A 26,608-nucleotide genomic window follows, 5' to 3' on the forward strand; every position below is an offset into this window, starting at 1 on the left:
TTTGCAAAATATGGGCAGGCGACCTGTAATAGATTATATTGTATTGTTAAAATAAGGCAGCGAACGCGTGGGCAATCTATTTCTATGGAAGAATGGCTCCTATTTAGGTGACACGTGAAGAAAACACAGAAAACTCCACGTGGCCAGTTTGTTGATGAGCAGCGAACCTGCCACTAACTACCAGTGTTTAGTAGCTTTATCCACTCGACCGCTGTTGAGGGACCTACAATGGAGTCAGTAGCAAGGGCAAGGGATAGAAAAATGATTCCCAATCACACTACATATAATAAATTATAAGATCTGGATCGTGTTGAAACCGGATCCATAATGGTAGCCTTACACCAGACTGCGTAACGGCCACACTTACAAAAGGAACTAACCCACAATGGGGTCGAATAACATAGATAATGTGCACCCAAATCCGTACTAATTCTGATAAATAATATAGATTTGGACTGATTTTCCCCAGATACTTCAAGGTCTTTAAACATGAATGGCAATTGTGAGAACGGATTAATAAATTTTTAAAGTCAAATGTTTATGCATAAATATTTTATTAAAATGTAACACAATATAAATTGAAAATTTAAAATTAAAAGATTTTTTTTTATCTCGTAAGAAATTGAATATCTCAAAAATTCATGTTTGTTTATGAATATGAAAGAAATAGCATCAGTATACTTCAGTTGAAGAAAACATCGAGACGATCAATGTCTTTTCTGTTGCTAACCAGTTGTGTCGTCGTTGAAATACTATACTCACTGATAATCTAACAAACTGTTTTATATTTCATGACATTCCTTCCGAGTCGTGACAAATTGTCTTGAATAAAATAGGAAAGAGAAAACCCAGTGTATAATTTTCTGATTCCATTCCCATAACAGTTCAATTTGCTACTAAATAAATAAATATACCAGGAAATTTTTTTATTTTATCGTAAATTTGTTATGATAATAGTATTAATTATTTGAAAGATAACAGTTGAAGCGGTTTCATCATTTTTTTTCCATCGCATGAAGTGTTTTATGACCTTTCCTTTCAACAGATGGCACTAGTCGTAGTTAGTGGGTTTTCTTTTATTCTTTCGATCCTGGGGTCACTGAAAAAGTTTTTTTTATTAAGGATATTATGGGTTGGGCCAAACCCACAATAGGACAAGATAATCAGAGACACCTCCAGAAAAGTTCCTGTTTTACCGGCCCGTATCGGTTTCCGGGTCCCTTGAGCGGTAAGCTGACACGTTAACTACTCGGCCACTTCAACAATTAATGGTTTACTTTAATTTTTTTCATTTAAATTTTCAAGAATTATACGAATTTTATTGCTGAAGTAGGAAAGGAAGTATGTTTGTTTCGCTGACGTGTATTCGAGTAATAACTTAACACGCCACCTTAACAAGAGATTTTTAGATATAAAGTGGAATAATGTTTTGTTAGAAGGAAGGATAAATTGGTTTAGGATTAAAATTTTATTTTTGCCTCGTAAATTTTGAATGAAAAAATTGGGAGGGAAAATAAACATCGATTGCTTATGAAGAAAGCAAACGACACCCATTGTGTATTCAACACCTTTCTATCTTTTCCGTCTTCGATTATGAATAATGAATATTTTCACTTTTTCGACAGAATTCAAAAGAAAAATCCTTCAAGACATAAAAAGTCGAGAAAGGGAGTTTTCAAAACGGACAAGACGTCTATGAATAAATAAATATACGAAATTGATCCTAGTCTACGCTTTTATGGGTGAAAATATTTTATGCTGAACTTTTACCGAGAAAAATGTCTCGATAATTTAACACGTTTCTACTCTGAAAAAGATCGTGTTTCTGTTTACTTTAAACAATTATATTAACGTTTGTTGTGTTTTCACGTAATGAATACTCAGTATAGAACAGAAAAATAGCAGAAAAAAAATCAGTAAAAATACAAACATATCAATAAGGACGCGTAATATGCATCTTTATTTTCATCATCACCTTTCGAGTGATGTGTTAAAGCAATACAACTTGGGATTGATATGTACTGTTGCACCTTCCTGATTCAAACTCTTACGTACAATATCAGACACTTTTCTACCCATACAAACCGACTAAAAATTAAATTTATCCATTTTTGTATACCAAATATCGATGGCTTGACTTCTACTTTCACTTGAAATTATTACAGTTAGGTGTCAAACATTACTGAATTTTTTTTGTTTTTTTTTTCTTTATTACTCTTGTTGAGCAGGTGCATCTACAAATTTCTGTACAAATATACAATTCACTACACAATTTCATTTTTTTTAATAATCGTCCCTCAGCTTTTATATAATGGAAAGATAATAAATAATGACAAAGTAAAAGTTTGATTGATTTACAAAAAGTTTAGAAAATAAAAGATGAAACAACATGACTTATTGCTAAGTAACTGGTAGAGTTACACTTAAAAGGAGCTGCGAGACGATCGCCAACTGAGTACATGAGAACATCTTGGTACTATATTGAGCTGTCACAATATCGCACACATTAGTGCGCTTGGGACGCGACCATTATCACAGCAAAACTTTATTTTCTTGCATCCAGGGATAAATATTTGAGATCAAGTCACGTGCTACTTGCTGTTCTAGAATCACATTCTTCAGAAATGTGTGTCCTGGCCCTGTCTTTGTTCGACATTAAGAGTCTATGGGAGAACGACCCTCCCATTCGACAGGGTCTTGTTTCTGATTGACGAATTCTTCCGGTTGACATCATTCTGTGCCGACTTCCATCTATAGTAAATGGACCTTCGTCCTCCTCCAAGCACGAATAAAAGTTATGTGGTGGTGGAGTGGGAACACGTCCTGACGGATTGTACGTGTGACCCCTGTTCATAGGGGGAAGATAAGGTGATCCTAGTTTCTGTCCCAATTCTGCCAATAACGCATCCGGAAGACGTGCCGATTTAGTCATATGCGCTTCTCTATGGCATCCGGATGGTGTGTAAGGAGGTGGAGGTGGAGAGTCTGTAGTAATCCTGAAGAAACCAGCAAAAGTCTGTGGTTCCATCACGCCCCCGTAAGGGGATGGGTCGGAAGGTGAAGAAGAATGATTGTGTACCGAACTAGCTTGTCCCAAATCCAATTCCATACTATTACTGCTGTGCGGGAGACCACTGTCTCTCTGCGAACCGGAAGTGGAGCGCGGAATGTGGGTGACTTGTACACCTTCTTGAAGTTCCGAATAAGAAAAGTCTGGGGATAATACTTTCTTCATGTAATAATTCTGTTTCGCTTCGCTAGCGTGACCATCTTTGTTTCGCTCTAAGGAACACGATTTGGCAGCGTGTCCTTTCATTCCTGTCACATCTTGCATCTTGCAATCGTACTCTTCCTTCTCACAACACCTCTTTTCCGAATCACTGCTGTCACACAAATCTCCGCCCGTAGAACCTCGAAGACTGCTAGAATCCGACCTTAGCTGATTCACATCAACGGGTACTTCTGCCACGCTGAGTTCATCTTCAGCGAATTCGTCTTCGCTAGCAACAGTTCTTCGATCTACTTCACTGTCATCGATGTCGGAATAGTAACTTCTACTCTTTTCTTCGGAACCACCCGATACTTCTTCGTAAATGGGGTTGAAATGATCTCGATTCCTCGATCCGCGACTTCCCGACATATCTTTAACTCCAAAACTGCAGTTCGAATGTCCAAAATGACCCGGCACAAATCCACTGTACTTGACATCCAGTAACTGAAAGAAAAAAGAAAACAGCAATGCAAACGTCACTTACGTCTATTCAGCTTTTAAAATGCTTAAATAATAAAAAATTTAATATTAAATTTAACAATATATTTTAAACTTTAAAATCATCTCGTCTCTACGTTCGGCTTCACCTGTAAGCACTCAATTGTGCAGAGAAACAAGCTTTACAGGCGCCCCGAATAATGCTCGTCTGCCAGTAGTATAGGATATTCCGTAGGTAGACAGTGTGGTTGAAGAGGTCGAGAACGATGTTGGAAATTGGTCGTTTGTCATTCTGTCTGGAAAGGAGGAGACGATCATGCCGTCTCGGAGAAAGACTCGTCGTTTCGATCATCATCCTTATCGGTGTTAGTCCAAAGACGTTGGCAGTGGCCCGCTACAAACTGCCGTTCCAATACGAGACAGAGAAAGATGGATGGTGTCCTCTCACAATGACGTTCTGACAGCTGACAAATCGCTGCTTAAATCGCCATGATTTACCACTCCGACTGTCCTCTTGACGCTTCTTAGTTGCTGCAATACGCCTTATATACTTGTACTTGATTATAAACCGAAATTCTCCGAAGACGAAGATTTGTGAACGATAAGGTGGCAGACAGTTTCCACATTACTCAACCGACAATAGCTAACTGAATGCTCTTTATACTATCAAGCAGTCGTTAATCGTCGGGGATGGAAAACGTGCCAATCTGTACGCTATCGATTTTCTCATCTACGACGTACAAACCTCTATCTGTATCATTTTTTCTCCACGGTTTCTGGTGTATTCATAGATTCGAACCGCACCCAGCTGTTGATTGGGTGATGTTTAGACATGAGAATACATAGAGCGCATTCAGCAAATTGTGCCAGGATTCCATCTCGATGCATTAAAATGAAAGACAAAGAAAGGAGAAGCTCGGTAATCCTCCTGTTCATCAGTAATACAACACCGACCCCTGCTGGCGTTGTGAAAAATGAACGTCTGTAGCAGACAGTCCAAACGACCGAACAAATGTAAGTCTTGTCAGTCGGATTCTTAAATAGTTGCTGCTGCGAAGGACCAACGTTCTTTAAGTAAACACTTAAGTTGTTAACATGTAGCATGATATATGGTCATGTGGGGTATGAGGGATTTGCAAAAGTAAAAAAAATAATAGTATATCTTATACCAACAGCTCAAGAAACATGTTAATCGTGTTTACTGTATCTACAAGAAATAAATTTCATCCTTCATCCCTCCTCAAGGTCAGTAAGAGCTAAACACGCGCACAAACTTAGCGAGATTTACAAGCATTTAAAGTAGTAAATATTTAATTTCAAGTTAAGGTAGTCATCTTTATAAATTTCCTACTTAATTCTGTAAAAATTTCGGTCATTAATTAAAGATATGGCTTCAAAAAAGTCGTTTTTTCACGTGCCAAAATTTCGTATGCGGAATTTTTATACAGACAGGTTTGACTTTAGCATCTTTCTTTACGTATAGAAGACACCGCTGCTGATAAAAATGTGTTTTAAATGAATTCTTACTTTTCAAAAATTTATTAATGATGACAGAATTAAAAACAATAACTTAAACTAAGATAAAATTATTCACAAATCTTGAAAGCCGAGAAAGAGAAGGAAAAAGGATGAGAGAGAGAGAGAGAGAGGAGCGAGAGCAGAAAAAAGTACTTAAGGAAGCAGACAATCTTTCCTTCTTTCGTCAAGGACATCGTAATTTAAGATGCGAAATGAAAACTGGAAAAAGAACTCGAAGATAAAGGATTCAGGATAAAAAAGAGTTTCCTTAATGAGGTGACTGGAATGACAAGAGAAATCTGATAGATCTTTGAAACAGTCGAATGAAGTAGCGCACTGTGTTTATATATAGGAAAATAAAGAAGACCCTGGCGAGTTTGAGTTCCAATAAGCTAAACTTTATACACTTTCATTTGTTTTTCTGAATTTTAATCATTGTAAATGTTAACTAGAAATAAATAATAGTGTCTTTTTCTTGTCTGGATCGAATTTCTCTTCCTTTATGCCAGATTTTGTTTCTGTATTTACTTCTTATACCCTGTAGTTAAAACCAAATTATGGCATATCAATTCGTTTAAATGTTACTTCTACGGATTAGGAGGATGAGGAGAAAGACTGTGCCCCTCATTAGAATGTACAGTAAGAGTAAGTACATGCCCTTAATAAAGTAAATATAACTGTAATTAATAGATGCATAATTAAGCTGGAAATGCATACATAAACTCCAGATCTGCAGCTAAATTATTCCTCATATTACCTGATAGGGGGCAAAATTACATGTAAAATGCCTCACTGTAAAAAGTTTGTGTTCTTTTTGTATAATCGTTCTTAAACTCCACAAAGAAATAATGAATTGGTGTTTTGCAAACAGACAAGATGCATTTCCTTTTTTTTCCTGCCGAGTGACTCAGCCACATTTTTGTAGTTACGATATATCATTTAGCTCGTTACGTCGTTAAATAAAATGCTAGCATAACAACAATGTTCATCGTCGCATCAGACGTCAGGTGTTGAGTGAAGCATGGTAAGAGAACGTGGAAGAGCCTGTGCCATTCGGGTTATCAGAACAATTAGGGAGGATGGAAGACGTGTCTGTATAATTATTTGAAAGCGATGCGTTGTAATCGCAATTACTGGTCCCCGTGCGCACTGCTACCACATGAATAATGTAAGAGGATACAGATTGCGGATGCTCTAGGCTTTAGATCTATGATTGGCAGCCTGGGGTAGTAATTCGCATCGCTCTTCTTTACACATTCCTCCATCACTAAAGAAAAGAAGAAAAGAATATTATAACTCATATTTTTATAACTTTAAAACGAAATGGAATGTTATTTTTAATTTTTTCAAGAAAAATTGCCCCGGAGGATGTAGATTATCCATTACTTTTGTTAAAAGAATCGACATTTTCTTCCATTTCTTCCATTTATATAACTTATCGCTCCTTTTATTATTGCATATACACATTCTCCTCCCTCCTGATGCTTTGTTTTCTTCTTATTTTTTCTTACAAGTTTTGCTTTCGTGCTTGATTTCGTGTTAGAAAACAGTATCTTGTTTTCCAATTTCCATCATCCCTCTTAGATTCTGAGTGGCTATTTCCATGATGTGGCTATTAGGAAGCTAGGGGCATCATCTGCATCACTATCACGAAGCCAGAATCGCATTATGTACAGGAGAGAAATGACCAGAGAAGGTGGCGAGATAAACCAAGCTCACGAATTGCGTGATGCGTCACGCTCCTTCGTTGGCCAAGTTGGAAAAGTTTTAAAACGTGACAGGGTGCTTTTAAAATCGGGGAGGAGGCACAAACGATGAGGAATTTGATAGAGGACATCGCAATAACACGAAATTACCTCTCCCTCCGCTCTCTACTCTTCCACTTGTCTAGATAGAAATATATAACAACTGATGATTTCCTAAGCATACTGAAAGCACCGCATTTTTCTAATATTACTTTAGTAAATTGTGATCGATTCATCTTAGTTGTATATCTTCAGTACTGGTGGAATTACTGTGAATGCATACGCATAAACAAATATGTTTTCGCAGTGAAGATTTATAGATAAGTTTATTTATTTTAGAAGATAAAAGTGCACGTATAGGTAAGTATTCTATAGTAGTCTGCTGCTGATCTAGTAGAAAACAGAGTAAAAATTGTAGAAAATGCGGGGATAAATGAGGAAAAACTGCAAAGATGCGTAAGAGAAAGAGTAAGTAGGATATCCCTGGTGATCCAAATATATAAAATATTGTTAAAAGTAGCACAAAACCATAAAATTAACAATATTTTAACGTTATTTTATATACTTCGATCATCACGAATATCGCGAAACTCCTGCTTACTCGCATCTTTGCAGTTTTTCCAGTTAATTTGGTGATTTTGATCAATTTTTAACGATTTTAGTTGTAAATTGTGACGCTTCTTTGAGATAAACAGGAGATTTCTAACTTATCCGTGTACAAATATGAAGAAACACTACAAAGATGCGTAAGAGAAGGAGTAGAAAGATGTTTCTCGATATTCCTGATGGTTCAAGTATATAAAATGACATTAAAGCATTGTTAATTTGATGTTTTTTAGATATTTCTAACGATTTTCAGTTGTAAACCACGACGTTTCTTCGAGATAGACATGAAATAAACAAGAGATTTCTCATTTTTCTTCATTATATATAATTTGAAGCAGCAAATTGAGATTTTTAGGATAAATAAAGAAGAGATTTCGATAAATTCCTCCATAAATTTAAATTAAACTAGTTTAAATTACAGAAAAATCTTTTCCAAAATACCTATATGAAAAATATATACATACACTAAACAGTTTTCTAATTAATTTAGGAAATATAAATTTCAATTAAGATAAGCGATAAAATTCTTCCAAAAATTGATAGTAAAGAGGTTTATATATAGATAAAATAGAAGATAAAGTATAAAATCAGTAGGGGGAGGGTTTAAAATCCTTCATCTTATGCACCTCTCAATTGTAAACAGCGAGTTTTCATCAAGAACGACAAACAAAAGATACCGCATTGCAGAATCAACTCCAATGGGAATTAATTGCAGCAGAAACAATTCTTATCTGGACTATCTTTAGTCTTGGGTTGAAGTTAAACTGTTATCTCACAGGGTATTTGCTCGTTCGTCCGCTAATTTCCAACCTCCTAACATCCACCTCAAGGCTAAGTCCTCCATCTTCTTTTCCAATGATGGCTGGATTAAGAGATGGGCTTTTGTAACGTGAACAATGGACACGCATCTAGCAGGGTAGAAAGTTTTCTTGCCCTTTTGTACGATTCGACTCGACGATGGAGTGATTACTTTATAAAAAGGTCATTTTCTAGACTTTTTGGCAATTTCTATCTTACACCATAAGAAAAAAAAAACATGAAGAATCGATCTGTATTTAACTTAATGGAGTCGTTTGTAGTAAAAGTTACATATTGTCTTTGAAATTTTAATTAATTAGTGTATAAATGAGTTAACTAACTTCAGTGGGGGGTAGTTCTATACATTCTGCAGAAAGGTAGACTATGTGTAGGAAAGCAGAATTAACTCACTTCTATAGAAGTGGATCCAGACTACAGTTAACTCACATTAGTCAAAAAAACACGTAGGATAAGGAAGAGGAGGAGGAGAAGAGAGATGAAAATGATAAAGATAAAGAGAAGGTTAAAAAAAATGAAGAGAATGAGAAGATGACATGATAAGGAAGAAGAAGCTGGAAAAATAATACCACGATGGATCCAGAATTGAGTCACCTCACTTCTAGATTGAAAGTGGATCCAGAGTTGGGTTAACTCGCTTCTACAGAAGTGAATCCAGATTTACGTTAAATTGCTCCTGTAGAAGGAAATTCAAAGTTCAATTAACTGACTTCTATAGAAGTGGATCCAGACTTTGGATCCAATTTTATAGAAGTTACCCATGTTCCGGATTTACTTCTATAGAAGTGAGTTAATTGAATTCCCTTCTACATGAGCAATTTAACGCTTCCACTTGAGTTACCTCACTTCTGGATCCATCCTGATATTATTTTTCTAGCTTCTTCCTTATTTTGTTATATTCTCCTCATCTCCTTCATCTTTTCTCTTCCTCCTCATCCTACATATTCTTTAACTGAAGTGAATTTACAGAAGTAAATGAACTGGACTCTGGATCCATTTTATACAAGTCATCCATCCTAGTTGAGCTAACTCGTTTCTATAAAGGTCAATTCAAACGTGCATTCTCACTTCTACAAAGCCCAAAAGTAAATTAGCACACGTTATCTGACTACTGCAGTTGAGTCAAAAGGTAAATTAACCACATCTAAAAAAGCGAGTCCGAAAGTAATTTAACTTACTTCTATGGGCGTCAATGTATGCGGATTAGAAGTATTTGGAAGTCTTGTGGGGTGGTGATTGATCAACATATCGTCGTACGTAAGGCCGTTTGATGTGGACAGTTCACAACGCCCTTGATGGCCCTCCTTACATGGCAGGAAATGCTGGACTTTCTTCTTGTGTCTGTAACAATACATCAGCATTAAATACATAAACATAATATATACTAAATCATACCTCAACTTGGGGTGTATCTCATCAAAATTGAATGTTACAGCTAGATTTTATCATATGGAAAAGAACACCCCTCTATTCTCCACCCACAAACATATATATATATATATATTATAGATATTTATTTATTTATTTATCATGTTTTATACATTTTACAGTATTGTTTCCTCGATCGAAGAATATATTTTAGTAAGAGGAAACAAATATAAATATAAAAATCGATATTTTCTGCTCCTGTAAAATCACTTATATGTAATGTAGAAATTGTATTTAACAATGAAAAATCAGAGGAAAGTAATAGGAAACAACACACATTTTGTAAATTTATGAGATCTTTGGCCTTTTGGTATTGTTGTAATTTCATCACAGGGTCCAACAAGAGGCACGTGATCCGTTCATGAACGGTTTTATTACCCAGGGGGTGGCGTCTAACCTCGACATTGACGTATGTTGCAACTTACGGATTTAGTAGTTGTGTGCGAGATGCGTTTTATCTGGCGCAGATAATTACAGCTATACGTTTTCCCACTTGCTACAAATAACGTCATTTGTCTTCGCCCCCTTTTCACTCAATTGTTGGATTTTTCTTCCACATACAAACGTTTCACATAAGTCACATTACTGTAGATAAATATCTCTCATCTTCTAATAACAATTCGTTCGGTTAAAGAACACGTAGGATGAGGATGAGGAGGATGAGGAGGAAGAGGAGAAAAAATTAGAAAAATGAGGAAAAAATGACAAAATTGGGATGAAAGATCTAAAAAATTTAGATATATTTGTGAAGTTTGCAAACAGGAGAAGGAAGAAGGAAATAACAAAAACCACGAAGAACAGAAAGAAGAATAAGTACGATGTAGGATAAAGATGTTAAAGAAATTTAAGATAGGGAAGAAGAACGGGGAGGAAATGATAAAAATGATATTGAATTAGGAAGAGGAGGATAACAAGAATACAAAAAATGACAATAAAGAAGGACGATAGATAAGGAATATGTTGAACAGGAGAAAATGATAGGAAAAGGACTTAAATAAAGAAAGAAGAAGAAATGTAAAAAATAATACGAAAATGAAGAAGACAAGATGATAAAAGAAGGAAGAGGATGATAAAAAATTATATGTATATAGTCTGAACTAGTATAACTAGTACACATTAATTAACGAAGCTATGCAGAATAAAGAAAAAGATGACTGAATAAAAGAAAAGATAAAGAAGAGGAAGATGCTAAAGAGAGTTAAAATGTTGAAGAGAGAATAAATGATTTAAAAAGCATAAATTAAGACAATTGATATAAAAATATACAAAATAAAAAAGATAATAAAACCAGGAATAGGAATTAAAAAATTATGAAACGAGGAGGAAACGAAAAGGTTTGTGTAAAATAATATACCGAATAAAGACGAAGAAGTTGATAAGGATGAAGAGCAGAAAGATTCAAATAACATATAAGGTGAGGAAGAGTAACACAATAGGAAAGATGAGGGAGTATAATAAAAGATAAGTAGACAAATGAAAGATAATAAAGAAAATTGCATTAAAAATTTCTAAATTTAAACACGAGTAACTGCTTAAATTTTACTAAAAAAAGAATAAATTCTCAAAGGATTTCATCTTTTGACATTCGCTAGTAGCAACATTTATTGAATGCAAATGCAGATAAGTCACGACTTGTAGTAGTACTTTCTTTAAAAGTAACGAAAGCAGCGGTACTTTTCTAACCTTTTCCTCAAATAATCACGCTTCGAAAACACGTAGCAAGCCAGCAACTAACTAGAATCGACCCCCCTTTATCCTTAATTGTGTAGAAGAATGGACTTCTAACAACATTCAATCATCAACTAAGCACTTGGAACACGAGTTTCTTATCAGAATATCCAGAAGAAAAATAGTAAGAGGATGCTTTTAATTAAATTCCTCTTTATGCAATCTTCAAAATATTATTTTTAAATCAGTTTCTTGTTAAAGAAGATCGGGAATATTATTTAATTATCACTTATTTAACGGCTTAATTACAAGAAAGTCGACATCATTAACACTCGGAAAATAGCTCTACGATTCTAATTTGAATTTTAAAAAGTTGTATGAAATAAAATTTAATAATTATAACACTTGAAAAGGTGATAAATTTAAGTTTAAATTAAGAAAATTTTACATAAAATAAAGAAAAATAAAACAAGATAAAATCGTGTTATTTAATGGTTAATCACAAGAGATGCATCATTTTTAAAGCTATTTTTTAGCTTTAAAACTTTATAACAGCTTAAGATTCGTATTTAAATTTGAAAAAACTGCGTAAAATCAAAAAAAAAATCTAGAATCATAATGTAAATCGCAAATTACAAAGCCTAATTCTTCCAATCTTGCAGCATCTGCATTTTATCTAACTTATTCATCTTTCAGATTTTTCTCTTGATCTATCTTCTACAAAAATAATGGTGAGTCTGTGTGTGAATCCGTGCAAAAGTAACCTTTTTCTTACATAAAAAAATAAAGCATCCATCCACCCATACACGAAGGCAATACAAATATAAATTTTATTTACAAAAATATAAGGGATGCTTATAATCCTCTCAACTCATTCTGCCTTTCTACTATTTTTTCCCCCTCCTTGTTTCTTTTTTAAGAAAAATCAATAGAGAAGAAGGAAGTTGAGATTTCTGATGCGTAACACATCATATATAATTTAAATACAGCTCACGATCTATCGGTTAATTGAAATGCTGCTGAAGATCTAAGAATAAGAATTCTTGAAATTCCATAAGCATATGAACAATCAGAAGTTTATTCTTTCTTTACAATTGTTTTGTATCGTTTCCCTTTCATTAATATTTATTAAACATCAGTAAATATAATTACTGTGTTTCGTTAATTATCTGCAGAATACTTTTAGTACACAACTCAGTTCAAGTGATGCTCAGCTTCCATGAAAGGATGCTGAAGATGAGTTGAAATTTTTTCTATTTTTACATATTAATTTGTTAAATAATCGACTTGTTTACTACGTTAACTTCATTTAATCAGCATTAGTAATGTAACTACATTAAAATTTAAACAGATTTTTAATTATTTTATTAAACACTAAAACCTATTCTAATGCATAGAGGTCGTGGGTTTATTGTTATTCTCCAATTGTTCTCTATAATTATTAATTATAATCTAAATTGTTAAGCATCTACTGATCATCAGTGATGTAATTACAGTAAAATTAACCTTAATTGTAATTAAGTTTTAGGAAAAATCGCTGTTAAATCAAAAGAAGTATTCTTTTATCTATGGTAACGAAAAAGCTTATTAAGAAGCTTTACATTATTTATTAAATTTGTTAAATATTTAATTTTATAAAAAAATTAATTTATATTGTAATATATCAAAAGTATTAATCATCAATAATATAAATTCTATATTAAATTATTCAGATATTTAGATATTAATAAATTATTTATAGAAGAAGATCATTGAATCAACAGGGTACATGCACTTATAGATCGGGAGTTTTTACTATTTGTAAGATTATCCTTGAAAGCTATCCTTAAAATTTACAATTTAATAAAATTTCTAAAAAATCAGCAATAAAATAATAATAATAAATAATACATTATTAGTGTAATGTTTAAAAATTTCAAATGTTAAATATTGTTTAAAAAATTGCACCTGAAAGATAATTAATTAATTAATTAATTACATAAAAAATAAACCGCATTAAAATTAAATTTTTATAAAATTTACCTATTTAGAAATTAAATATTTACATAAAATAATCAAGTAAAAATACATAAAAATTTATTATTTTTATTGTATGTGAGGGGAACAGAGAGGAGGAGGAGGAGGAAAAGGAGGAGAAGGAGGAGGAGAGTCACTCGAATAAAATCATTAAAGCGTGTAATTAATTTTAATAAAAATAACATTAAAAATTTAGTTTTTTAAATAATTTTAATGTTTAATTTTATATCATTTTTTAATAATTATTTTAATTATTTACATGCATAAGGATGCTGAGAGGATAAGGAAGCCGGAGCGCAGAGAAGAGCAAAGATAAAGAAAGAGCAGGTTCCACATCACTTCAGGAGCTTGTATAACTCCTTTATATATATGAGGAGTTAGTTTATATATAAAAAAGTATATTTAGAGATGTTTACAACTTATCACCGAGTTGAAATCGAATCGGAATTGTGTCTTTTATACTGTGTACAGACGATATATCCTTACAGCTCCCTTCACTTGATGTGAACTGACCCGAAATGTCCAATGGACAAGAGTTAACAAAATGGACAAAGGTAAGAATAAAAGTTTAGCTGCTGACTCTACTCGAGTCGTGAGCCAAGCGAACAGATTCAATCAGTCGAACCACTAAACCAAGAAAGGTTTCAGGATTATTTTTGTCGCAATACCATGTTTCGAGTTTGAACGAAATGTAATTTTGTACCCCTGTAAAAGCTAGATTCTTGCTGACAAAGCTTGGAAGACGTTCTGTACGAGGACTGCTTCTCCTACTGCTGCTTCTACTACAAATACAACTACTACTGCTGCATTTTTTTCTTCTTCTTCTTGCTCCAAACTTCTTTTCTTCTTTATCTTCTATTAGATTTAACAGTTTGACACTATTACTAACTGCTACTTCTTTCCTAACTGTTAAGCTTAGCTTTCCTATCGAAAAATATATTAATTTTCATCCTTTCAGTTGGAGTTTCTTGCTCTTTCTTTCCCCTCTCCTCCTCCTCCTCCTCCTCCTCCTTCTTTCCTTTAATCCTCTTCTCCAAAAAATCTATTTAAGAAAGTATTTACGACTTAAAACATTTTATGATGAGGAAAGTACAGGAAAGGTTCGTCTAGAAACGATGTATAAGTGAGAAAAATTTCGAATTTTTCCAGCTTGCAGAGGGTGGTGTTTAAACTTTCTAGGTGTTTAATAGTCGAGATGGATAGATGTTTAAGATCCTGAGGATTTTACCTGATTTGGAGAGTTGGTGTTTAAGCTTTCTGACCAGATTTTCGTAGATTTGAGGATAAAAGTTTAAATTTCTGGAGGTTTTAAGGTTTGGATGAAAAATTTTCTGTTCTCTTTTTGAAATTTTAACAGCTAAAATATAGTTTAAACAATAATAAAAGATATATTTTTTCTGAAAACTTAAATAATCTAGAAGAATCAATTTTTTTTGAATGTGTTAATAATCAATACATCCATTTCTGTACAGTAAAGCATTTAATAAATTATTTTCTTTCTTGTATATCTACTTAGAATAAGTTCCCTGTTGGGCCTAACTACCTATCAGAGGAGACCTTCTATTGAGTCATACAGCCTAGCTAAATAAGCTTTCTGTTGTGCCAGTCATTCTAGCGAAGTAAATCACATGTGACATTAGCATTTCTGAAAGTTATAATGGTCGAGTAAGTCATGTACAGGTTTTGAACTGAAGAATAGAATTTCTAAGAATATAAAGTATTATAAATAAGTATATGGGAAGTGTGAGCTGCTTAGAAGATTTTCAACAATTTAAACGGAATAAACATCCGAATTTTCTAAGGAAGCTACTTTATAATTAACAGTAGGAGACAAGCGAGTGAAAACAATTTGTATGAAATCCGAAGCGATCCCTGATGAGATAACAGAAATTACAGTGATACTCAGGTAGAGTAAGACTATCTGTGCACTAATTAATACATCCAACAGTACTTTTCTCACACAAAGGCAGTATTACGTAATTAGATGACAAGACTCCCCTAGTGAATGAAGTAATTTCATTAATACACGTTCCCAGAATACACTACATCACGCTTCGAGAGCGAAATGTCTCGTGACCCTCAATCCCTTTAACAACGTAGGGTCAGCGAGTAAAGATTGGTTTATCCCTTTGAGGGATAATTATTAAAGCTCCAGTAATGCGAATTCAGCTTTACAAAAGGTAAGAATCTCTAGAAACTGATTTTGTATGTAAACAATTATCTTAAGTCTGATTAGCTTTCTGTTCTCATAATGCCTTTGAGTGCTTTATTAATGACTCTAACAATTAATATAAAATTTCACAATTTATATAATTACTGAGTTATATTGAATTATAAAAACATGGAATTGCAGTTGACTGATGGATTCCACTGTAGATGTCATCATCAATTTGAAGACATTTTTACTGCAAATTGCTCCAAATTAATTTCTATTTAAGAAAAGAAGTGCTTTTATATCAGTAAAAATTACACGAGTAGCATCAGAGCTGATGATGATCCTTCCCTCTCATCAGAGAGCAAAATCATTATCAGTATTTATGCTGAAGCTTCTATCATTAATGTTAGATCTTAAAGCAAAGATATCATTAATATTCAGTATTGCTGTATTAAACAATGAAGATAGTAATGCTTCTTCTCCCTTTCACGAAGAGCAAGATCATCATTAGCATTGATGTTAGAACTGATGTTAAAAGTAGATTTATGATTAGGAAAATAAGAGACGTTCTATGATTGAGCTGCAATACCTAACTAACATTAGTGAAGATGATCCTGCTCTCTCATAAACAAGTATGGATAAAAGCTGCACTTAGCATTTCTGAGCAAGTAGTGTCAGATAGCAAAATAAATAAAATTTTCGAGTGAATTAGTTGATTCGCATCGTTGTTTGATTAATCTAAAAGTATGAATATTTAATATTCTAAACGGAGAATGCGATACAATTAGAAAAGTATAACTCCTTCCAAGAAATTGAAAAAATTTATTTAAAAATACACCATTTTCTAAAATACAGAAAGACTAAACAAGAAAATAGTCTCAAAAATCCAACTTTATCTTCAACAACAGCTGATGATTCTTGATAAACATTTAATAATTCAACTCTCCTTGATCAGAAGATTCTCCGATAAGAAAAAAGTAATTCTTCTGCGCGAATATATTTTAAAAAAATTTAAATCTCTTCTAAGAAAACAAGAACCTGCACTAAAATAAACTGTAAATCAACACGAAGATTCAGCCAAATTGAAAGAACATCAAAGGAGACAAGGTCAAGAAAATCAAAAAACCTTCTCGATTCCAACTGATTAAAGTAGATTTTATATAAGAAATAGGGTAAATAATTTAAAATTTTCTTTAAGAAAACAGTTAAATTTCGAAGTTTTCTCAATAACTACACAAAATTTATTTCTCTAAATCCATTAAACAGACCTTACAACATGCAAATATTGGCTAATTGACACGAGTCCATCTCTTCAGCAAAAAGATTACAAAGATTCTGATTGCCTGTTCGATTTTCTTTGTTGCTTTCACGTCGTAATTCTTAAAGCAGTTACTCCTCCCCGAAGGCTTTTCTTACAGTTGTATAGCAGGAGTTAAAGCTGGGATCCGATTTGGCTCCTCAAAAAGAATTAGTTTATAAGCAGCTTGTTGAAGGTATTAATCGGCTTATTGTAAAGCTTTGATGTAGTATTGGATACACATCTTATGCTATCGAAATTATTTTCTATACTTGAAAAAAAAAGGATTCTAACTAATTTTTAATCGCGTTAGGATTTTTCTAAACTTTCTCCTTACCTTATAATTTCGTTTGGAAAAATCTGTTGTTGACTAGAAAACTGCTGGATGTAAACAATACTTGAGCTGCTATCGACTGGAGTCAACTTGACAGAAACATTAATAGAGTTGCTTTATTAAAATGCGTAACAAAAGTGAATGTAAGGCCGCTACTTAAGAAGAACCTCGACATATTGATCGGAGGGGTTGAATTTCTAGTCAAGAAATTCAATATAAAAGGTCTGCGTAGTTAAAGACAAAGAACGAAGCAATTCTTTCAACCGAATCTTAAAAGGATTCTCTTGTCTCTATATAGATATATAAATTTGAAATTTTTTAAAGCTTCTGTCAAATAAAAAGACCTTCCATTAAATCTTTTTAAATATAATTTTGTTCAAATTATAACTTGAAAAAAATTTGTATCGTCAACGAGAAATATCTTAAGCAATAAATGACACATCACGCTGTTTTCACGGTTGAGTGATGCTTTAAACAAGCTGTCACTCAACATAAAATGAAAATTCTTTACTCAATTTAAGCTCTGTATCGCAAATAAGTCGATTTATTGCGTTTACACTGATAGGTTTTTTGATAATGTTGATTAAAATGGGAGATAAATCGAAGGATTCTATCGGCATCGATGCTCCAACTTCATCGCGGATAAAAGTGTTGAAAAGTAAGGAGAAACACATACTATTCTTATAATAGACAACATTCTACGCTGGAATCACGTTTTAACTTCATTACACTCAGCTATTTAAAGTTATATTGTCTCGTTACAGAGACAACGATGTACTAACCTCTCTTCACGAAAGAACTGTTACGAACAGGATTTAGTGGAGAACTTTCTTCGGTGCGTTTAAAACGACTTTACCATTTAGAGACCATGAACATTCTATTCTAGACATCCTCAATAATTATCTAAATAAATAAAAACTATGAAAATATGTCGTAAAAATTTAGAGTTGTTATCTTACGAAAAAAATCGTATCCGCTTCTATTTCCATTTATTCTCTGTTGAAATTCTGAATAATTCTCCTGCAAAATTGGAAAATGGATGCTATTTCCTGTTGTTCGAACGATGACAACTTGTGACTGATGTTTCCACGACACGATACGTCACCTCGTGAAGTAAATATGGTAAATACTCGTACATAAGCTGCTAGACATCTTCTAGACGCGATAAACAATTTCTTCACCATTATAAAAGATCGTGACTTGTATAATTCAAAAGTTTTAATGAAGAAAATACTTGTTAATCTCATAAATATTGTGTTATTTATCGTGAAACCTCGAGAGATTTTACCACATCCTTCAATTCCTATCGCATATCGGTGGACTTGTTAACATTCGCACCTTCCCTCCTCAGGGATGGGCTATATTTTTATGACTTTTCCGAACTGCTCCATTATTTATTCAGCCAACGACTCGAAGGCAAAGATGAAACTTAAGACACTAGTTTGTTTGTCTATACTATCGGAAGAATGCAGAAAGTCTCAAGACAGCTTTGGGAAAATTTTCATCCCGGCGGAAATAACTATAAACAAATCCAAAGCTTCAAACTGATGGTTCCTATGAGACTACGCTAAATTCGGAACACTGTTCCTTCCGGCTCTTGATTGCAACTGAAGCTACCTTTAAGAAAATAATAGTTTTAATACAAAACTCCAACCTTTCCTCTTCTATCTCTCCTCTTACTGCTGCTGCTGCTCCTTCTCCTCCTCCTCTTCGGGATAAATTTAATTAAAAGTGAAATTCGTTTTAACATAGAAAATAAGCAAAGTTTGAACTTGTTGCAACTATAACGTCCAATTTGATTAAGATGCGGAAAAGATTATTAAAATCACTGTCTTAACCTAAACTTTATAGAAACTAAGTTTATCTCCATATTTAGAAATCTTATCAATCATTCAGTACATCTATTCATAGCAATGTCAGCAAGTTTTAACGATTGGAACTTTTCCAATACAGAAAACGACTTCAGTTTCAAGAGTTCTTTTCGATTGAATGAGATTTGTTTAAAAATTCAACGTTATTTTTTGCAGTTTTTTTCTTTTTTTGAATCATTATAAAAACCGTCCACTCGAAAGTTTCCTAGCCGAAAAACTCTGAAGGAAAGAACTAGTGAAATTATATATTTTAGTGAGTCTTTGACTCCGTTTTAAATATTCCTTATACATTGAGAAGTGTTCTTGCATAACGAATACAAAAGATGACATCTTCCTCCGCATCCTTTACTCGTATCCTGAGGAAATTCTTAAGGAATCTTCAAAACACACATTTCTTACTATTCTCGTGTCCTTTGATACCTTTCAAACATATTTTCTTTACTTTTCTTGTGCATCACCGAAAACAAATGAATCCATTTCTTCTCCTCATTCTTTTACTTCTTCTCCTCAAACATTTTCCTTCAGACAATATAAAAATTGTCTGAAGGAAAATGTTTGAGGAAAAGCATCGTGTCGGGATTTTCTTCCGCATCTTTTGCTTACATTATCTTGATATAAAAAAAAATAAAGAATGCAGAGAGCATTTTCAAGAATTGCAAAAAAATGATGAAGATTTCTTAAAGTAATGCACAAAAAAGATGGACATTGAAGATTTACTTTTGAAGATAAAGAACTCGTAAGCATCTTATAAAAAAATTTGTTGAGTTGTCAAAGTGTATGGAGCATAACGAAGATAAAAATTAACATTGAGCATAAAAGTTTAACAGAAATGTTGAAGGAAACGATGCTTAAAAACATAAGAGATGCATTCGTTTGCAACTCTTACTACTGAAAAGCATAAGTATGAGCCATAAAGAGGTGCATAGAAAATTATATGGCAAAGATTCAGTTTATTGAGAGATATTTGACTTTATCACAAGCCCACAATGCGATGATTAATATCTTTCGTGATTAAGACGATTAGAATAATTTATACTAAATAAACATATTTTGCATGAGATAATTTACGAAAATCATAATTCATTACCATCATAACTTGAGGAGAAATTCCAGATAATGGCATCTCTTTCACACCATAGGTAAGTTCATCACGTATATTTTTGCACCCATTTACTCAAAGAAGAATCTAATGATTACTTTTATAGGCCACTTAGAAGTTAATACCACTTCTCCTCTAATTATTCTAATCTACTTTCTTCCTTATCTATGTTAATGCCTTCACCATAAATCTATATTTAGATTAACTTCTATGTTAACGCCTATTTAGATGTAACGCAAGAGAAATTCAATTCATGAATACTTTTTTTAGACGTAGATGATGAACTGGTTCGTTTCTTCTTGTAATTTTGGAGGTTTTTTTTAAGAAACGAGCCTTTTTTATGGCTAGCTCAAGAATATATCTTCATGCAACTCCTATCTTTACGGCTATCAATTAGAGTAACAGAATTGAATTTTACGTGGTCATAAAGGCAAAGATCTTCAACCATTTTCCTCCATTCAAAAGTCATAACTGGTAGATCAAATCCATTAAGAATATATGAGATAGAAAGCCCCGACCAAAAAATACAAACTGTGTATATACTTTTAAACTGTGGTCATACCTCCACCCACCACTGAATATAAAGATTTACGAGGGAGACAAATCAACCTATCTACCAATTTTTATGTCTAAGTGATGTTTCTACCTCCGTTCAACGTAAATATACAAAAAAACTGTCGCGGGAAGGGTACTTTTTTTACCTTTTGCGAGAATAAATCATAAATCATTCCAATAATGCCATTTTTTTCGACTAGTTAATCGGTCACGAAACTCATAGATCGTCGATATAATGCTTAATAAAGTCATTTTGCTTAGTAATCATCGCATATTTTCGGTTATTAAACTTTGTTCATAGTTTTAAATGAGTTTAAATACACTTGTAACGATACAATACCTTACCTATTTAAACTTTTTTCGTCAACGTAAGATGGCGACACTATTCGGAATTAATACAAGTGTTGCCAGATTGTTGATTTATTACAACCGATGCTAATTTGGTGTGTTTAATTGTAATTATCGGTATTTCTTTTATGATAATAATTTTAAAAAAATTACAAAAATAATATTATTTTAATTGCAATTTGTAGTTAATGAAACCGAATACTTAATCTCAGAAATTATAGATCCGTTTATTTTTTTTGAGCTGTTTTGAGTTATTTAAAATTTTATGAACACATCTCTTTAATTTTTCATTCAAATAAGTGATTCAAATAACTCTGAACGTAAAAATTCTAACCGATAACCGATATGTATGAAGAGGTTCAAAGATTCAAACAGCATGTGCATAGTTATTCCGTGTAGAAAGATTCAAACCGCTAAATATGCAGAAGTGTAAGCAATTCGTATCAGTATGCCAAGATTCATACAGTTCAACGTGTAAGAATTCAAACAGTTCAATATCTAGACATTCATGGGTTAACATGTAAAGATTCAAATAGTTAAATAGTTAAAATCACATGTTGAATCAATGTACTCGTACAAGTAGTTATTCGTATCTCTTACTATAATCGTATTATCTTCAGGCAATAAATAAAAAAGAAAGGTGAATAACTAATACACTATTTAACTGAATTATTAATAGTTATGATAGTTCAAAAAATATATTTTCTTATAAACAATTTAAATAACTTATAATTAAAAAAAATTCTTTTTATGTAAAATAAATTCTTCCATATTTATCATTCACTTGTTTACTATAAGTAACTTTATTTTAAAAAAAAATACATAAAATGTAATATTATATTTTGTTTTATAACTTAATTAAACTTATATATTTATTTTTTATTACTTCTCTATTTGAAAAATTCTGTAATTTAATTTTTAAAAAATTATATAAATTAATTAAAAATATATTTTTTAAATATAAATTTTAAATTTGTTTATTTAATCAAAATTATACATTGAACTAAATTGATGTTTTATATATTTCATTATATTTATTTCTTAAATAAATTGGAATATGTTAAAAATTTGTTAATAATTCATTAAAATTTTATTTAAATTTTAAATTTTTTTACCAGTTTTTACTGATATAAACATACGTGTAAAGGTACGAGGCTTTAAAGCAATAGAATTAATCGATGTTAAATGTAGGAAAATAAGATATAAAATTACAGGAAAAATACTTAAAAGATTTTTTTAAATAAAAATCTACTTTTTAATAAAAAAAAATTGTAATTTTTATGCAAATCTCTTCCATACAAAAGAACTACATCAAGCCCATTCCCAAGATAGAATCCATTATAATTAATGATTTCATGTAGAGATTTGCGCATTGCTTTTCTATTAAATTCATAAAACATTACTTTTAAATGTTGTTTTTTAGTTAAAAAATTTCCAAACGAATCTAAAAAGTAAAAAAAATCAGAAAAAATTCATTTATTTTACGCGAAAGAAATATAAGACACGGATTTACAGAGGAAAAAGAAAAATAAAGAAAAATAACACCATCAGTCGATTATAAGATTAGAATTTTTATTGTGTGAGATTCATTAAAAATTTAAACTTTCGAACCTCTAAAAATCTTTCAAAAAATTTCTAATTAAGTAGCAGTGTGATCAGCTTACATATTACTTTTTTTTTTTTATTTTTCTTCTTCTTCCTCCTCCTCTTCTTCTTCTTCTTCCAACCCTACAGAAAATCCTTCTTTTACCATTGACTCTCCAAATAAGAGCCTCTTAATTTAGTCACTTCAAATAGTTTTAAGTCAACAAGATTCAAACTCATTTCAACTTTAGCCATTTTGACCTCTGTGACAAAGATATATAAAAAAGAAGAAGTTCGAAAAAACTAGAAAAGATACAGAAACTTGCACCCTAAACTAGAAAAAATTTCCTCTAGAAGAATCATCCCTCTAATAATATTATTATTAATAAAGTTTGGAATCGTTTAAATTCATTTATTGGAATTTATTTTCGTCTATAAATTATATTAGAAAATGTCAAAACTTTTAACACAGAGTGTAGAGTAATATCTGACGTCATCATATAGATCTCCATCCCTTTTATTGCATTTACGATTATTGCAAAATTTGGCAGATAACTTTTATCTATATTTCACTAGAGTAGCGTGACATCCGGAGAGATTGATGTGCAAAGATAGCAATGGGATATTACAGCCATAGGACATTTTAATTCATTGCTACTTTGCATATTTAAAATGGTTACTCGTCGACAATGGACAAGAATTGATCAGTAATACAAACCGAAATTCCCTTCTCCATAACTAACAGCATCCATATTCTTTCTCTCTCTCTCTCTCTCTCTCTCCTGCTCCTCCGCATCACTTGTGTTAAGAAATGATCCTAACTTAACATTTCCTGTTATTAAATATTCAAAACGTTATCGAAATGATGTGTGGGAGTTAAAATAGAACGACTTACAATAAAATTAAATGTTTATAACGTAAATTTTGTATTCTTAGCTCTTGAGGAAGCAATAATTTGACGATTTGCTGGTCTTAAACCGTTTCCTGGCATTCCTGTAATGTTGCTAATAACTTTGTATATCACTAAACAAGAGTTTTCCCATATTTGAATCTCGTAAACGAAATGTCCTTATAACTGCCTATTTATAACCCTATTAGTGGTGATAACCATCCATTGCAGGCTTTCGGCCACTTTCTTTGCATATTAATCTATTAATTAGTTTCCATCGTGGTTGAGTTTTTCCCCCCTACCATACCAAAACTGTGACGAATTCAATTAACTACATGAATTAATCGAATTTACAGATAATGATGATTATCTTGGCACCTTAATGAAGCAAGAGTAACGAGGAATGAGGAAATTTTTCCTTTTCTTAGATCCAGAATCTGCATCAAAGTCCATCGACTGGTAGTAATCATACTGCAGATATGGATCGATATATTTCATCATCTGTAAAACTCGATAGGGGGCCTTCCCCCATCTTTACTTTTCTTTTCAAATAATTTATAAGGTCTCTTCCGTCCATTTTACTTACGTATGCTAATGTCACTATAGGGTCCTGTTAGGTTTACTACCATTATCGATCCGAAGAAACTCAAATCAGAACCAAAATCACTGCCCTCTTCCCATTCGGAGTAGAAATAACTTTTATCGGGTACAAGGGAATATTCTGATCATAATTTGGGAAAATATATTCAGAAAATCGGATTATATTTAGGAAAATTGATTCCGGGAATTTATTCCTTTCTTTAAAGGGGATAAAGTTACTGAAAATTCTTTTCGTGCAGGGATTTTTTTCTATTCTACTTTTAATCAGATTCATTCATTAGATGCAAAAAGAAATCAGTAGATTTCAGTAGATTCTTCTCTTTCAGCGGTAAAATATTTACTCTAAAAGGAAAAAATTCTGCAGAAATTTTAATTACGTATCTCTTCATTACATATTGAATTTGTGTTAAAAGTGTTTACTGACGAAAAGGAAAAAGCTACTGAAAATTCAGTAAAATTCCTTTATTAAGTAGTGTCGTTTCCTGAAAAAAGGGGAGAAAATGTTAATGCCACAAATAGGAGTATTTTAGAGAAATTCCCTCATTAGAGATTTTTTTTTAAATCCGTTTAAATTATAAATTACTATTTAAAATCTTCTGCATATGATACTGAATTTTCTACTGAAAATTAAGTAGGGATATTTTTGGTAAAATTCTCTTATTGGAAAGAAAAAAATCTCAATTTCTTCACATAAATATATATTATATACTACTTATAAGAGTTAAATCTACTGAAAAATCGTTATTTAATATCCTATCAAAGAATTTCTTACTGTAAATTCAATGAAATATTTTTAGTACATTTTCCTCGTTATATATATATACCCGCTATATATAAAGAAAACTCGTTGCAATTATAGATGGCTTATAAATGGAAATCTACAGTAAAATCCCTATTTAAAATTCTGTCGAAAATCCTCAAATCTTATATTGGAAATTGAATACATTTTTCAACCATGTTCCCTCATTAGAAATAAGTTAGAAATGCTCTGTTTCGATTACTTATGAAGTAAAAAATATCCCTATAAATCCCTAATAAATAATAATCTTCTAGAAATAAAAATCCCTAAATTCCCTTGAAACAACAATCCCCAAACGTACTGAAAATAGAAATTCCTATATTTTTGGAAATGAAAAAATTCCCTATATTCCTTGAAAATAGAAATCCCTAAATGTCCTGGATATAAAAATTTGTTTCAAATTCATTAAAATACTTCCGAATTTTCTACTGAAAATTAAGTATGTGTTTTCTATAAAATTTCCTCACCTAAAAACAAAATTTAACAGATTTTTAGCGTTGAAGAAGGGAATGTATATGTAATAAGTCTCTAAAGGCAATTTCTTTTCATGATGAATATTCCTTCATTAGATAAATATTTATTAATGAAAGAGGAAAATCTACTGAAAGTTTAAATAGGTAGTTTGTTCTTTTTCTCGTTTGTTAAATATTTTCCCAATTCGAAAACAAAACAAGACAAATATTTATTAACCGAAAATAAAACGAAAACATACAAAAAAATTCAGAGAGATTTTTTTCCCCTAAATGAAAAATTTCCTCATTAGAAACGAAATATTCCCTCATTAAACAAATACTTATTAAAGGAGAAAAATGTACTAAAAATTCAAAGAAAATAGTTCTTTTTCTCGTTTCATTTGTTAAATATTCTCTAATTGGAAACAAAACTAAACAAAATATTGATCGAAGAAGGAGTAGAACACTTTAAAATTTTTCATTAGAAACAAAATTAAACAAATATTTTTTGCTGGAGAAGGGAATCTAAAGGGATTTCCCCCCCTCTTGGATAGGGACTATAAATATCGAACTTATTTTCAGATATCCCCTTCTTTTGAAGCATACGCGAGTATGGGTACCACTAGCTTTGTGTCTAGGGTAAATTCCCTGATAAATGATGTAAACCTTACGCGATCATCCCAGTCTACAAGTCTGAGGAAATAGTTATCACTTTGGCAAACATTTCGGAAAAAAAACTTTTATGTCTGTTCTCTTTCAGTCAAAGGATAATCTTTTCTTTTCTTTATGTCATGTCTGATGCTCCAAAGAAACAGTAAAATAGAAATATTTTTCATACTCTTCGATTCTTTTTTTCAATTTTTCGTATCTATATATATATATATTACTTTCTGTTTATAATATAGAAGTTTCCAATAATATTTTTTAGTTAAAAACTTTTATCCTCTATCATTCACTTACAAGTATATGAAGATTGTAGTGTTTTTCAGTTACAATTTACAGGACTTCTATACAGTAGTAATCACCTGTTCTATAATGCTGTTATTAAAAAATTCCCATCGGGGATTTTTCTTAACGTTTAAAACCCGAATATTCTTGTAAAATACACTAAAAGTGTGC

At 31.9% G+C, this 26,608-nt stretch overlaps 2 protein-coding genes across 3 annotated transcripts in view; both read right to left on the reverse strand.

The window, feature by feature from the left end:
* Positions 1 to 26,608, reverse strand: part of LOC136981569 (uncharacterized) — a 451,600-nt gene that overhangs the window by 85,875 nt on the left and 339,117 nt on the right. The window lies entirely within an intron of this gene.
* Positions 1,932 to 26,608, reverse strand: part of LOC136981534 (uncharacterized) — a 67,175-nt gene continuing 42,498 nt past the window's right edge. For both annotated transcript variants that reach the window (XM_067277839.1, XM_067277838.1), the window contains exons 3-4: positions 9,573 to 9,735; positions 1,932 to 3,715 (exon numbers count right to left, since the gene is read on the reverse strand). In XM_067277839.1, coding sequence (XP_067133940.1) covers positions 2,585 to 3,715; positions 9,573 to 9,735 — 1,294 coding nt within the window. In that variant the 3' untranslated portion in view covers positions 1,932 to 2,584. The remainder of the gene's footprint in view (positions 3,716 to 9,572; positions 9,736 to 26,608) is intronic.

The sequence above is a fragment of the Centruroides vittatus genome, unplaced genomic scaffold (genome assembly GCF_030686945.1).
Source record: "Centruroides vittatus isolate TY-2023 unplaced genomic scaffold, ASM3068694v2 contig_767, whole genome shotgun sequence".
NCBI classification, from domain to species: Eukaryota; Metazoa; Arthropoda; class Arachnida; order Scorpiones; family Buthidae; genus Centruroides; species Centruroides vittatus.